This window comes from Mustela nigripes, chromosome 13 (genome assembly GCF_022355385.1).
Source record: "Mustela nigripes isolate SB6536 chromosome 13, MUSNIG.SB6536, whole genome shotgun sequence".
In the NCBI taxonomy this organism is placed as follows: Eukaryota; Metazoa; Chordata; class Mammalia; order Carnivora; family Mustelidae; genus Mustela; species Mustela nigripes.
This window is the reverse complement of record NC_081569.1, coordinates 50,601,501-50,615,002: the sequence shown is the minus strand read 5'-3', so window position 1 is coordinate 50,615,002 and position 13,502 is coordinate 50,601,501. Positions and strand designations below refer to the sequence as shown.

General features: G+C 35.0%; 1 protein-coding gene across 1 annotated transcript; it reads right to left on the bottom strand.

Moving 5' to 3' along the window:
• Positions 1 to 5,456: 5,456 nt before the first annotated feature.
• Positions 5,457 to 6,416, bottom strand: LOC131999310 (olfactory receptor 4K15-like). The gene has a single exon (XM_059372093.1). The coding sequence runs from the start codon at positions 6,411 to 6,413 to the stop codon at positions 5,457 to 5,459; it is 957 nt and encodes a 318-aa protein (XP_059228076.1). The 5' UTR covers positions 6,414 to 6,416.
• Positions 6,417 to 13,502: the final 7,086 nt, after the last annotated feature.

Genomic DNA, 13,502 nt, shown 5'->3' with positions numbered 1-13,502 from the left:
GTAGACTTCTTACTCATTAGTAGCTGCTTATATATCACTATATAGGTAAATATTTTTGCTTAGAACTTTCCTTTCCTATGGATTTGTTCCTCTTTATATATGCATATATGTATATATTATATATTTATATATATAATATATACATTCCAATATATACATATATGTATATATAATATATACATTCTAATATATATATAATATTTATATATTTATATATAGATATATATAAACACATATGTATTTATATATATAAATACATACATATGTATTATATGTATTAGACTTAAAAGTGGGGAAGCCTGAAAGCTTACTAGGAATGAGTACTTGTAATAATCCAAGCAAATGATCATAACATGGATCAGGCGGTAGCAGTAGAGGTTAGAGGTTGCAAGGGGTGGTCAGATTCTGAGAACATTTTGAAAATAGACTCAGTAAAATTTGTTAACCTATAACAAGAGGTAAGAGACAGTATGGGAGGATAATTCCAAAGCCATTGGACTGATCAATTGGAAAGATGAAGATTCCATTAATAGAGATGGATTTCTTCATTAACCTGGTGGAACAGTTGTTTGAGGGATTATCAGGAGTACAGATTTAGACATGTTAAATTTGAGACAGGTGACAGATATCCAAGTGAGGCTGGGTGTTGAAGTCTGGAAATTGAATGAGAGTCCAGTGTAAATGCCAAGCTATGTCTCCTCAGTACATAGTTTTTAAAGCCTTGATGTTAAATGATATCACCAGTGGAGAAAGAAACATGGTAGGGTCTCAAAAAATGAGCTCTGGTATAATCTAAGAGGTCAGAAAAAGGAAGAACCCCAAAAGAGATTCAGCGGCCACCTCCAAAAGTATATGTGGCTGGGAGACAGTATGAACGAGTCTTCAGAGCTTTCCCCATTAGTATCTTGTGAACAAGGACAAAGGTGAGAAATGGATCAAGAGCTAGAGGAAGAAATGAGGACAAAAGGATTTTCTTTTTTTCCTGTTTCTTTTTATTTAAAAAAAACAACTAACTATAAAAGATAAAAAAAAATCAAAAAAGAAAAGTAGAAGAGATGGGGAAATACTTGAAACCTTGAAGCCATGAAAGAGAAAAAAATTAATTTAAAAATATAATCTGGGTTTTTTTTTTTTTTTTTTAACATGTAAGCATTTCATATTTTTTTGCACTGATTTTTTTTTTTTTTTTTTTTTTTTTTTTTTTAGTAATCTAACAGTACAGAAGTACAAGTGAAGGACACTTGTACTTCAAAATTCAGAAGACAGTGAATATTACAGAGATGCTGAAAAAAATCTTGTATATGGAGGAAACATCAAATTATGATGGCATTAAAGAAAGACAAAAGAAGTCTTAAACACTTGTGTAAATATGATCAAATCAGTAATTGTAAATTTTAAAATTTATTCTGGGAAACTACTCTAAGACTGGTTCTTCTATATGTGAATTTTAATTAATTTAAAATTTATCATTGTCAGTACTCTAAATTAACTAAGTAGGTATTTAACATGTATCATTTGAATTAAAATTAAATCTTCATTTCTTTGAAGAAAGTTGATAAGGAAAATATACTTCAATAGTCTGAATGCTCCTTTGGACATTTGCTGTATAAAGCATGGTTCTAAATTGTGTTCGACACATAGAATCCATTGAATATATTTTCAAGTTAATAAGTGTAAATACAATATGAACAATTAATAGATTTTCCATTATAGTTAAATTCTTACTTTATCATCCCCTTCAGTTTACTTCTCATACTTGAATAAATAAATAATTTAATAAAAGAACATACTATATTATAAAAGTACATCTACTGAAAGTGAAAAGAAAATCAGACCTCAAAAAAATGCCATATTCTAGAAATAAAGAAGCTGAATATTATATAAAATCAAAATTCACAAATAGTTTCATATAATTATGCAATCCAAACTGAGCCACACTATAATTTTGTGCAACATATTTGACAGTTTGTTTTTGACACAATTTTTTTAAATTTTTTATTTTTTATAAACATATATTTTTATCCCCAGGGGTACAGGTCTGTGAATCACCAGGTTTACACACTTCACAGCACTCACCAAAGCACATACCCTCCCCAATGTCCATAATCCCACCCCCTTCTCCCAAACCCCCTCCCCCCAGCAACCCTCAGTTTGTTTTGTGGGATTAAGAGTCACTTATGGTTTGTCTCCCTCCCAATCCCATCTTGTTTCATTTATTCTTCTCCTACCCACTTAAGCCCCCATGTTGCATCACCACTTCCTCATATCAGGGAGATCTGACACAATTTTTTTTAAAAGTAAAATATGTTTATTCAAGTGTTGGTATGGTAACAAATTTGGAACCCTCATTATACAACAGCAAAGGAATGGTTATTTACATTATACTATAGGAATCCCATGACATTTGTTTTTGTTTTTGTTTCTAGTGTTTTTATTTACTATGTTCAATTAGCCAACATATAGTATATCATTAGTTTTTAGTGTTCAGTAGTTCATTATTTGAATTTTTTTTAATAACTCTGCAGGTAACGCTATGCTCACCACAAGTGTAGCTACCATCTTTACAATGCAACACTAATACAATGCCATTGACTATTCCCTATGCTGTACCTATTCTTCCTGTGACTTACTCATTACTTAACTGGGAGTCTTTATTTCTCATTCCCCTTCAACTATTTTGCTCAAACCCCCCACCCCCACCCTCTGACAACCATCAGTTTTTCTAGGTATGATTCTACTCTGTTTCTTCATTCATTTGCTTTTAGAGTCCACATAGAAGTGAAATTGTATGGTATTCGTTTTTCTCTCTCCAAGTGTTTCACTTAGCATTATACTCTCTAGTTCTAAAATCTCATTTCTCTCTCTCTTTTTTATATATAGAGAGAGCACACACAGGGATGGGGGAGCAGCAGGAGAGGGAGATAAAATCTTAAGCAGGCTCCACAACCATTGCAAGCCAGTCTCATGACCCTAAAATCATGACTTGAGCTGAAATCAGGAGTGGGACACCTAACTGACTGAGTGACCCAGGTGCCCCAAATCCCATCTCTTTTATGGCGAACAATACTCCATTGTATATATATATAACATCTTCTTTATCCGGTCATCTATCATTGGAAACTTTGGTTGCTTCCATATCTTGGTTATTTTAAATAATGCTCCAGTGAACATACAGGAGTGCATCCAACTTTTCAAATTAGTGATCTTGTTTTTTTTTTGGGTAAATACCCAGTAGTAGAATTATTAGATCATATGGTATTTCTATTTTTATGTTTTTAAGAACCTCCATATTGTTTTCCACAGTCCATTAGTTTACATTTCACCAAGGTTTTTTTTTTTTCCACATCCTTGTAAACATTTAACATTTCTTGTGTTTTTGATGCTATCCATACTGACAGATATAAAATGATTTCTCACTGTGGTTTTGATTTGCATTTCCCCAATTAGTGATACTGAGCATCTTTTCATGTGGCCATTGCCATCTGTATGTCTTATTTGGTAAAATGTTTGTTTAGGTCCTCTGCCCATTGTTCAGATTGCTTGGGGTTTTTTGGTATTGGTTGTGTAAGTTCTTTATATATTTTGGATATTAACCCCTTATCAAATGTATTAGGACTTTTAAATATTTTAGACAATATTTATGATACAAGGTATGAAATACATCAATATAGTTATAATATAAAGCCCGAGTGACCACAGTTGCCTCCAATGTTACTCCATTAATGAGGTGTCCTAGGCCAATTGCCACCTACCTCTGCTCCTGTTACCTGGTTATATAGCCTGGGTGGGGACATGGCTCAGTGTTCCTGCTGCTTTTATCCCCTTGGCCTCCTCCATCTCTGCTGGTAAGCTGCCACCTGCTGCTGATCATCTCACCTGCACTTTTCTTATTCACAATGCAAGCTGTATTTCACACTCTGAAAGACAGGGTTCTGAAACATCATGCCCAGCTTCCTAGTCCAGGACTTAAGGTTTTTCTAAAACTGGTGGAATGTACATTCATTGGAATATATATTCAGTGTATCTGATGGGTTCATGACTTACCTTAATAATGTTGTTAAGATTAATGGAATAATGTCATAGCCTGTCCTATTATTTTTGGACAGAAGGGTTCAGTTTATAATGCATGTTGTTTCCTGCTACTTTGCTTGAAGTATGCAGTGGTATGGATGAGCCTGATCTGGGTGTTTGTAAAAGAAACTGTGGTATTGTGAAAATGAGCAGAATAATTGGCTTCAAGCCTCAAGAAAAACCAAGAATAATATGTGATTTAAAGGAAAAACACAAGACAACTCTAATAACTTTTCCTCACTATGGAGTTATAGATTTAAAATAGTTTTCACATTATGACAAAAAACATTGCATGTGACATATAGTAGGCATTGCTGTCCAGGTAATCTTTGATCATAACGGTCATACCAAAAAAGAAGCAACAGTACAAGTACATGGTTGATGAATCACCCAACCATGGGACAAGTTATGTTCATAATCCCAGTGAGTTCATAACATAAATAGTACTCCTCCACAAAGTAAATGTTGCACTGACTTTTTTTGGTATCAGCTAAACCTAACATTTTAGACTGAGACCATCTTAGAGGAAATTGGGATGGTACATAACACTCAGGTAACATCATAATGTGTTTCTGGATCGTAATATTTGGTGAGCTCCAAAATACTTATCTTTGCATTTCCTGCCTCCCTTTAACTAGTGTACAAACACCATTCAGGACCCAGTAAATACCTGATGCAGAGCATGGATGATGGGACTCTTATTCAATTTTTCGTGGTCTTATTGCCAGATGTCTAAAGCTTCATGAGCTGTCATCTTTTGATGTCAACATAGTTTTTACCAATAAAATGTAAAAGAATAAATGGTACCAGACTAACATCAAGTGATTTTATAAAGCTACAAAATAGTATGTGAAGCTTCTTAAGTTGTGTATGTGAGATAAAATATAAATATAAAGGTAGATTTAAAAATATAAAAAATATAAAGGTGGATTTATTTTTGTGAAATTACTTTTTACATGCTAAATGGATTTTTTGATAGCACAAACCTTTTGATGTTAAATGTGTGAAAACAGGAATTCTAATGGGATTGTTTTTACTACTGGAACTAAATTATAGATTACTTGCAGTATTTTAGATCATAAAAGAAACATTATTTTGTTTATCCAATATGGATATCCACCTAAATTTTTATGAAATTAATTTCTTAAAAATTATATAATAATTTGTGAAACATCTTATCACTGATTTTAGGTAGCAAACATAAGCAACTTCTTACCTTAGAAATTGCATAATCATGTGAGGTTTCTTTACTTCAAATATATAACAAAGAATATACATTTATCATTTCAAACAAATAAGATAACTTTTTTAAATGATGGTAGCCACAAGAAAAAGGTAAGTCTATGTTTCCTCTTGTTTCTTCTTGTCTACGCAGTTCAACAAATCTATCTTGTGAGAGACAGTTGGGAGAGCAGCTTGGAACTCACATACCGGATCTTCAATTTATGCATTGCTGATTTCACCTCTTTATTTCTCAATGTATAGATAATGGGGTTCAATATAGGTGTAAAAACTGTAGAGAACACAGAAAGGACTTTATCCACTGGGAAGTTGCTGAAAGGCCATGCATAAATGATGATACAGGGCCCAAAAAAGAGAGTCACTACAATGATGTGGGCAGTCAGAATGCTGCGGGCCTTGGCCATGCCCACTGAGGAATGACGTTGTACAGTGATTAGGATAACCATGTAGGAGATCAGCAAGAGTAAGAATGAAGTCACTCCCATGAGACCACTGTCCAAAAGCATCAACACTTCAGGGACATAAGTATCTGTGCAGGCAAGTTTAATGACCAATGTAAGGTCACAGTAATAACTATCCACTATGTTTGGGCCACAGAAAGGCAAGTTTATAGTGAAAGCTAACTGGCTCAGGGAGTGCATGATCCCAATGGCCCAGGATCCTACCACCAGGCCTGTACACTTGCACAAGTTCATGATGGTTGCATAGTGGAGAGGTTTGCATATGGCTACATACCTGTCATAAGCCATGGCTACAAGAAGTACCATCTCACCGCCAGCAAAGACATGGAGCAAGAATATCTGAGCCATGCAGCCCTCAAAGGAGATAGTCTTAGATTCATGAAGGAAATCATGAATCATCTTGGGGGTTGCATAAGAGGCTAGAAACACATCAAGAACAGAAAGGTTACTGAGCATGATATACATGGGTGTGTGCAGGGCAGGTTCAGAAATCACAGTAAGGACAATGAGGAGATTGCCCAGCACAATGGCGATGTACAAGAAGTTAAACAACACGAAGAAGAAATACTGTAGTTCCCAGGAACTAGAGAGTCCCAGCAACACAAACTCAGCCACCCTAGAATAGTTTCCTTGATCCATGGTCTCAGGATACAAGAGAAATACCTACAAAGAGAACATTAATAGATTATTATCAGGAACAAAAAAAAAGTGGACCACAGAACTGAAGAGTCATCTCAACATTAATTTGAAACAATTTAGAATTAGTCCTGTTAGGAAGTGGTTTATCTGTAATTCTGACAAATATTTCTTCTCTCAGCTGTCCTTACTAATGAAGGAAAGCTATAACTCCATTTTATACACTTATGGGTTAAATCTGATGGTAAAGAAATAACAGAATTTCAAGCATTACTACAAAGCTGTGATCACCAAGACAGCATGGTACTGGCATAAAAACAGTGGAACAGAGTAGAGAGCCCAGATATGGACCCTCAACTCTATGGTCAAATAATCTTCAACAAAACAGGAAAAAATATACAGTGGAAAAAAGACAGTCTCTTCAATAAATGATGCTGGGAAAACTGGGCAGTTATATGTAGAAGAATGAAACTCAACCATTCTCTTACATCATACACAAAGATCAACTCAAAATGGATAAAAGACCTCAATGTGAGACAGGAATCCATCAGAATCCTAGAGGAGAACATAGGCAGTAATCTCTTCGATATCAGCCACAGCAACTTCTTTCAAGATATGTCTCCAAAGGCAAAGGAAACAAAAGCGAAGATGAACTTTTGGGACTTCATCAAGATCAAAAGCTTCTGCACAGCCAAGGAAACAGTGAAGAAAACAAAGAGGCAACCCACGGAATGGGAGAAGATATTTGCAAATGACAGTACAGACAAAAGGTTGATATCCAGGATCTATAAAGAACTTCTCAAACTCAACACACACAAAACAGACAATCATATCAAAAAATGGGCAGAAAATATGGACAGACACTTCTCCAATAAAGACATTCAAATGGCTATCAGAGACATGAAAACATGTTCATCATCACTAGCCATCAGGGAGATTCAAATTAAAACTACATTGAGATATCAGCTTACACCAGTTAGAATGGCCAAAATTAGCAAGACAGGAAACAACGTGTGTTGGAGGGGATGTGGAGAAAGGGGAACCCTTTTACACTGTTGGTGGGAATGCAAGTTGGTGCAGCCTCTTTGGAGAACAGTGTGGAGATTCCTCAAGAACTTAAAAATAGAACTTCCTTATGACCCTGCCATTGCACTACTGGGTATTTACCCCAAAGATACAGATGTAGTGAAAAGAAGGGCCATCTGTACCCCGATGTTTATAGCAACAATGGCCATGGTCGCCAAACTGTGGAAAGAACCAAGATGCCCTTCAACGGACGAATGGATAAGGAAGATATGGTCCATATACACTATGGAGTATTATGCCTCCATCAGAAAGGACAAATACCCAACTTTTGTAGCAACATGGACGGGACTGGCTGAGATTATGCTGAATGAAATAAGTCAAGCACAGAGAGTCAATTATCATATAGTCTCACTTATTTGTGGAGCATATCAAATAGCATGGAGGACATGGGGAGATAGAGAGGAGAAGGAAGTTGGGGGAAATTGGAAGGGGAGGTGAACCATGAGAGACTATGGACTCTGAAAAACAATCTGAGGGTTTTGCAGAGGTGAGGGGTAGGAGGTCGGGGTGCCAGGTGGTGGGTATTATAGAGGGCACGGATTGCATGGAGCACTGGGTGTGGTGCCAAAATAAATAATACTGTTATGCTGAAAATAAAAAATACATTTAAAAAAATCTTTAAAAAAAAGAAAAAGAAATAATAGAATTGTATTATGAAAACCACAATTAAGAGAAGAAGCTAAAGTATCCAGATTCTGGCACTAACTTCCTTGTCCTGCTGTTGTGCATTATCTGCTTGGGATTGCTAACAGGCAGCTTCAGTTCTTAGAGAATTCTCAAGAGACCATGTTTACATTCAATTTCCTGTTTTTTACTGTGGTTCTCCTTTTGCCTCTGTCCTTTCTCTACTACTTAACCTCCACAATTACACCATTAAAAATGTTTAATACATATTTTCTCTGAAGTTGTGATGGCTATTTTGGCTTGAAGTCCCTTGAAGCTAACGTTGTATTATGTGGAAATAAGTGAACAGAGATGGCCAGTATGTCAGAATACAATACTGATAGATAAGGTAATGATAGCAATGAATTGCAAAGGTCTAATATAGTAACTAACAGTGGTTGAAAAGGAGGAGTAATTTGGGGGAAATTGGAGGGAGAGATGAACCATGAGAGACTGTGGACTCTGAAAACAAACTGAGGGTTTTGGAGGGGGGGTTGGGTGAGCCTGATGGTGGATATTATGGAGGGCACATATTTCATGGAGCACTGGGTGTGATGCATAAACAATGAATTCTGGAACAATGAATTCTGGAAAAGAAAAAAAAAAGACTATGATCTTAAAAAAAAAAGGGGGTAGATCATTTGAAGGTCAACTGTAACATGTTATTTACCAATGTAAAAAGCTTCCAAAAGAAATAATTTTATCCAGGATATAGAATTTGTAGGCTTTGATTAGGATTTCTGTCACTTAATAAAATAAGGTACATTCTTTAAAAAATATCTGGCAACACCATACTTTTTCATTAAGGAAAAATTGAGATAATGAACAATGAGAACAAAAATAAATAACATGATACAGAATTGAAATAATGAACAACTTGCAAATAGATTGTTAGATAATTTATTCTGCTTATGTTCTCTTGCAGCTTCTTTGGAAGAATGCAGGAAAAGCTTCTAAGGAGATAAATAAGGATTTGAGAATTCATTTTTTTTTAATTGTCTGTAGAAACACAAGAATCTTTTCATTGAAAGGAAAGCAGTTAATTTATACTTTTTTAAGAAAGAAGACTCTCACTTTTCATTTTCTGTGATAATTAGAAGTGATAAGTATCAGTCTCTTAAAAAACTGAAAAAAAAGGATGATGTCTATAGGAAAAACTAGTTTGAAAGTGTTTTTACATGCGGTATGTGAACATTAAACTTTTTACAACAATCTGGTGTGCCGGAGGTTGTTGTCTACAGTTTTCATTTAAGGAAACTGAGACTCAGAAAGGTTAACTAATGTGTTCATGATTATACAAATAGCAAGTAACAAATCTAGACTCTCATCCCAGTTCCTCAAAGCTCTTTCCACAGTCCTTGACAGTGGAATCTCTAATGGAACCTAAAGGTATGGTTGAAGAATAGGCAAGTAGAATTATCAAGATTAGAAAATGAGAAAAAGTAGTTGATGTAAAACCCTATTAATTATCACCAAATGTATCATAAGTGCACTTGATGATAATAACCCTTTCTAGTTACAAAGGTAAGAGGGTGATATGTATTTTGTTTTCCAAAACTGTTAATGCTTTTGCCTTAAAGGGGTAAACTCTAGTTTAAAATGTATTAGCCTGGAAAACTTTATGCCCTGGTAATATTTGCTAACTGGGTTGTTGCTATATTGTATTGTACAAAGGTTCTCCCAAAAGTAGCATAAAAAAAAAAAAATAAGTGAAAAGGAAAAATAATCAAATGAATGAGCAATGAATACTGTGACAAAATAACTAAAATGGAACCATTCCAAAGAATATTTAGATCAATAATTATCACTTAGAATGAGAAGGGGCATCCTCCCTGGAGCATTCTCTTATGCGGAAGGTAATTTTTATTCAAAAGGATAAAGTATGGGTTTAAGGAAGGATAAGGAATAAAACTATTATTAACCTTATCTTTTAATTTGGTTAGTCAGCTATGAAGTCACAAATTTCTTTTAGTAAAAGTGAATGAGAAATAAAGGGGTGTGGGAAGCAGGAGAAGAAAAATTCCAGAAATCTTCACAGAGAGTGATGCTTCATCCTTGTTCTGAATGCCATTTTTGTCTTGGTGCTGGACTGGGCTGGGATGAACTATGATAAAGATAAAATGATGTCACTGTGCTCTTGTAAAGTCTCTTCTCACTTTCTCAAAAGAAAAAGAAAACTTAGAACCAAAGGAAGAAAAAAAAAAAAAAAAGCTCACATGTTACAAAATTGATCCTTGAATCATTTTCTATCACACCCAAATCAAATTGTATATACCAGACTAACATGGACATAAATATTTTACAGTCAAGGCAAAAGAATTTTCACAAAATTATAAGCCCAAATATCATAAACCATTGCTTTAATTTCCTTTCTGTAGTTCATTAAAAGTCTCATCAAGGGGCACCTGAGTGGCTCAGTGGGTTAAGCCTCTGCCTTCAGCTCAGGTCATGATCTCAGGGTCCTGGGATTGAGCCCCGCATCAGGGTTTCTGCTCAGTGGGGAGCCTGCTTCCCTTCCTTTCTCTCTGCCTGCCTCTCTGCCTACTTGTGATCTCTGTCTGTCAAATAAATAAATAAAAATCTTTAAAAAAAAAAAAGTCTCATCAACATTTTCCGAAGATTAAATCCCAAGTAAATGTATCAAGCAAATGGTTGACATAAAATAAACATACCTGATTCAGTTATCTGAAGATTTGTAAGGAAACCGAAGTAAGTGTTGGCTTTTTTCAAATCAAATTCTCTTATAAGAGAGTAGAAAGAAAAGAGCTACATCAGATGTGTATATGCTTTTAAGCTGAGATACAACTACAGTAAATATTGACTTGGGCAAACCTCAGCATTCTTTTTCACCCTTTTTCCATTTTATCATTTCTTTACTTCATTCTAGACTGTGGATTTAACTGGGACTATGGGAGGATAGACGTGTCCCATGGTGATTTTTTGTCATTACATATTCACTGATTTGTCAAACAGGGAAAATGGCCAGAGAGTCAAACTACTTTTACCTTTGTCTTAGCAACAAATCAAGCATTTCCCCTGTGACTTACTTATTACCAATTATATGCACTATGTTTCTAATAGATTTAGGGAAATTTTGACATGTAGTGTTTCTGAAATACTTCAACAAGAATTGAATCTTCAGGGCCACCTGGGTGGCTCAGTTAGTTCAGCACCACCTTCAGTTCAGGTCATGATCCCAAGGTCCAGCTGTTGAGTCCTGTGTTGGGCTCCTTGCTCAGCAGGGAGCCTGCTTCTCCCTCTGCTCCCCCTGCTTGTGCTCACTCGCTCTCTCTCTCTGACAAATAAATAAAATTTTAAAAGAAGATAATGAATCTTCAGTGATATTGCCGGCCTTAGAGGAAAAATGGAAAAATTCAGAGAACATCTAATCCCCCCAATGGAGATAATAAATTCCTCTTTTAATCTTAACTGTTAAATACCATTAATAGAGCATCCATTGTGGATGTATTCACATTCCTGGCATAAATTCTACTTAATTGTGATATGCTATATGAGAATATCAGCCTGGATTTGATATGTTAACTTTTATGTAGGATTTTTGCATATAGTTTACAAGTGAAATTTGCCTGTAGTATTTTGGAATTATTTATGCTACCACATCTAATTTTGGTACTGAGACAATGATAGACTCATAAAATTTAGTTGGAGTACTCATAGAAGTATTTTTATACCCTAATCCTATCTGTTCTTTGAAAGATTAGAAGACATTGTGCATAAACTTCAGTCTGTCTTGGGACCTTATAGAAACTGGTATTATATGAATCTGGCATTTGGTGCCATATGTAAACCTGGTTAATTGGTCTTCTACAAGCTGCAAAATAAGATGTTCTGTGAAAGGTAAACACCACAACTTGTTATCATGAGTAAAACCATCAGAGCAGAGTATTGAGATATCTTTGAAGCTTATTGCACTGGCCTATACCAGACGATGTCTGCATTACTCTCATTGCTAAAAATGTTGTGTAGCATAGAACTACACTAGGATTAATTTGTTTACAAGAAGAAATTAAAACTAAATTTGTTTTTTACATACAGCAGCTCTACTGAGCAACATATATCTGACTTTTAAATTGCAAAGGTATCAGAAAAGTTAATTTTTCATGTGTCATTAGTTGACTGTTTTGGTTCAAGAAAGAATGTTTAAAGCTTTTTTAAAATACTTCAATTCTTAATGTAACTCTACCCTTCTTCATTGAAAGTCATAACCAACATGGCTACAGTAGACTTCCTAGTGGAATCCAGCATCACTTGCAGAGAGCTTCTATAACATATTAATTGTATTTGGGTATAGGACTTTGGTGTTCTTGGTTGTACTGCCTGGACTGCAATATTTATAGCATTGTGCAATGACAACTAGAAGAGGCATTATACTTCACTGATGCTTGTCTGGTAATATCACTTTGTTCTAATGGAAGATTTATGTGATGTGCATAAAATTTGTGTTATTTATATATAAATGAGTAAAGTTAGATTAGTCTTGTTGTAATGCCTGTTTTTAGCTGTAAATAGGTAAATATGTACATGAGGGATTTCTGATTTTTTGCAGTGTTCCATCCTAGTTTTGACTTATATTAAAACATTCCATTTTTCTTTCAATTTTATGTGCCTTAGTTCTAGGATCCACTGATGTGTACAGGTAGTTTCTGTTTATGTAACGCACATAATCATGCTATTCAGCATTGATGCTATTTTGTATTATGGACATAACAAAAGCTGTGTAGGGACGGAAAAAGCCACTTGTTTAAATAATGTTTGCAATTTCTTTGGGTAAAGACCCAATAGCAAAATTACTGGACCTATGGTAATTTTCTTTTTAATTTTTTAAAGATTTATTTATTTATTTGACAGAGATCATAAATAGGCACAGAGGCACGCAGAGGGGGGGGGGAAGCAGGCTCCCTGCTGAGCAGAAAGCCCGATGCAGGGCTTGATTCCAGGCCCTGAGATCATGACCTGAACCAAAGACAGAGGCTTTAACCCATTGAACTACACAGGTGCCCCTCTACTTTTAATTTTTGATGAATCTCCTATTATTTTCCAGTGGCTATACCAATATATATTCCCACCAACAGTGAATGAGAAGTTACTTCATCTCTACATCCTCACCAATGCTGTTTCCTGTGCCTTTTTTTTTTTAATTTTTTTATTTTAACCATTCTGACAGGTGTGAGGTAGATATCTCATGGTGGTTTTGATTTGCATTTCCCTGATGATTAGTGTTATTGAGCATGTGTTCTTATGTATGTTGTCTATCTCTATTTTTTCTTATTTTTTATTTTTTTAGAAACATATAATGTATTTTAACCCCCGGGTTACAGGTAT

Coding starts and splice junctions, on each gene's coding strand:
- LOC131999310 (XM_059372093.1), bottom strand. CDS start 6,413: ATGGATCAAGGAAACTATTCTAGGGTGGCTGAGTTTGTGTTGCTGGGA.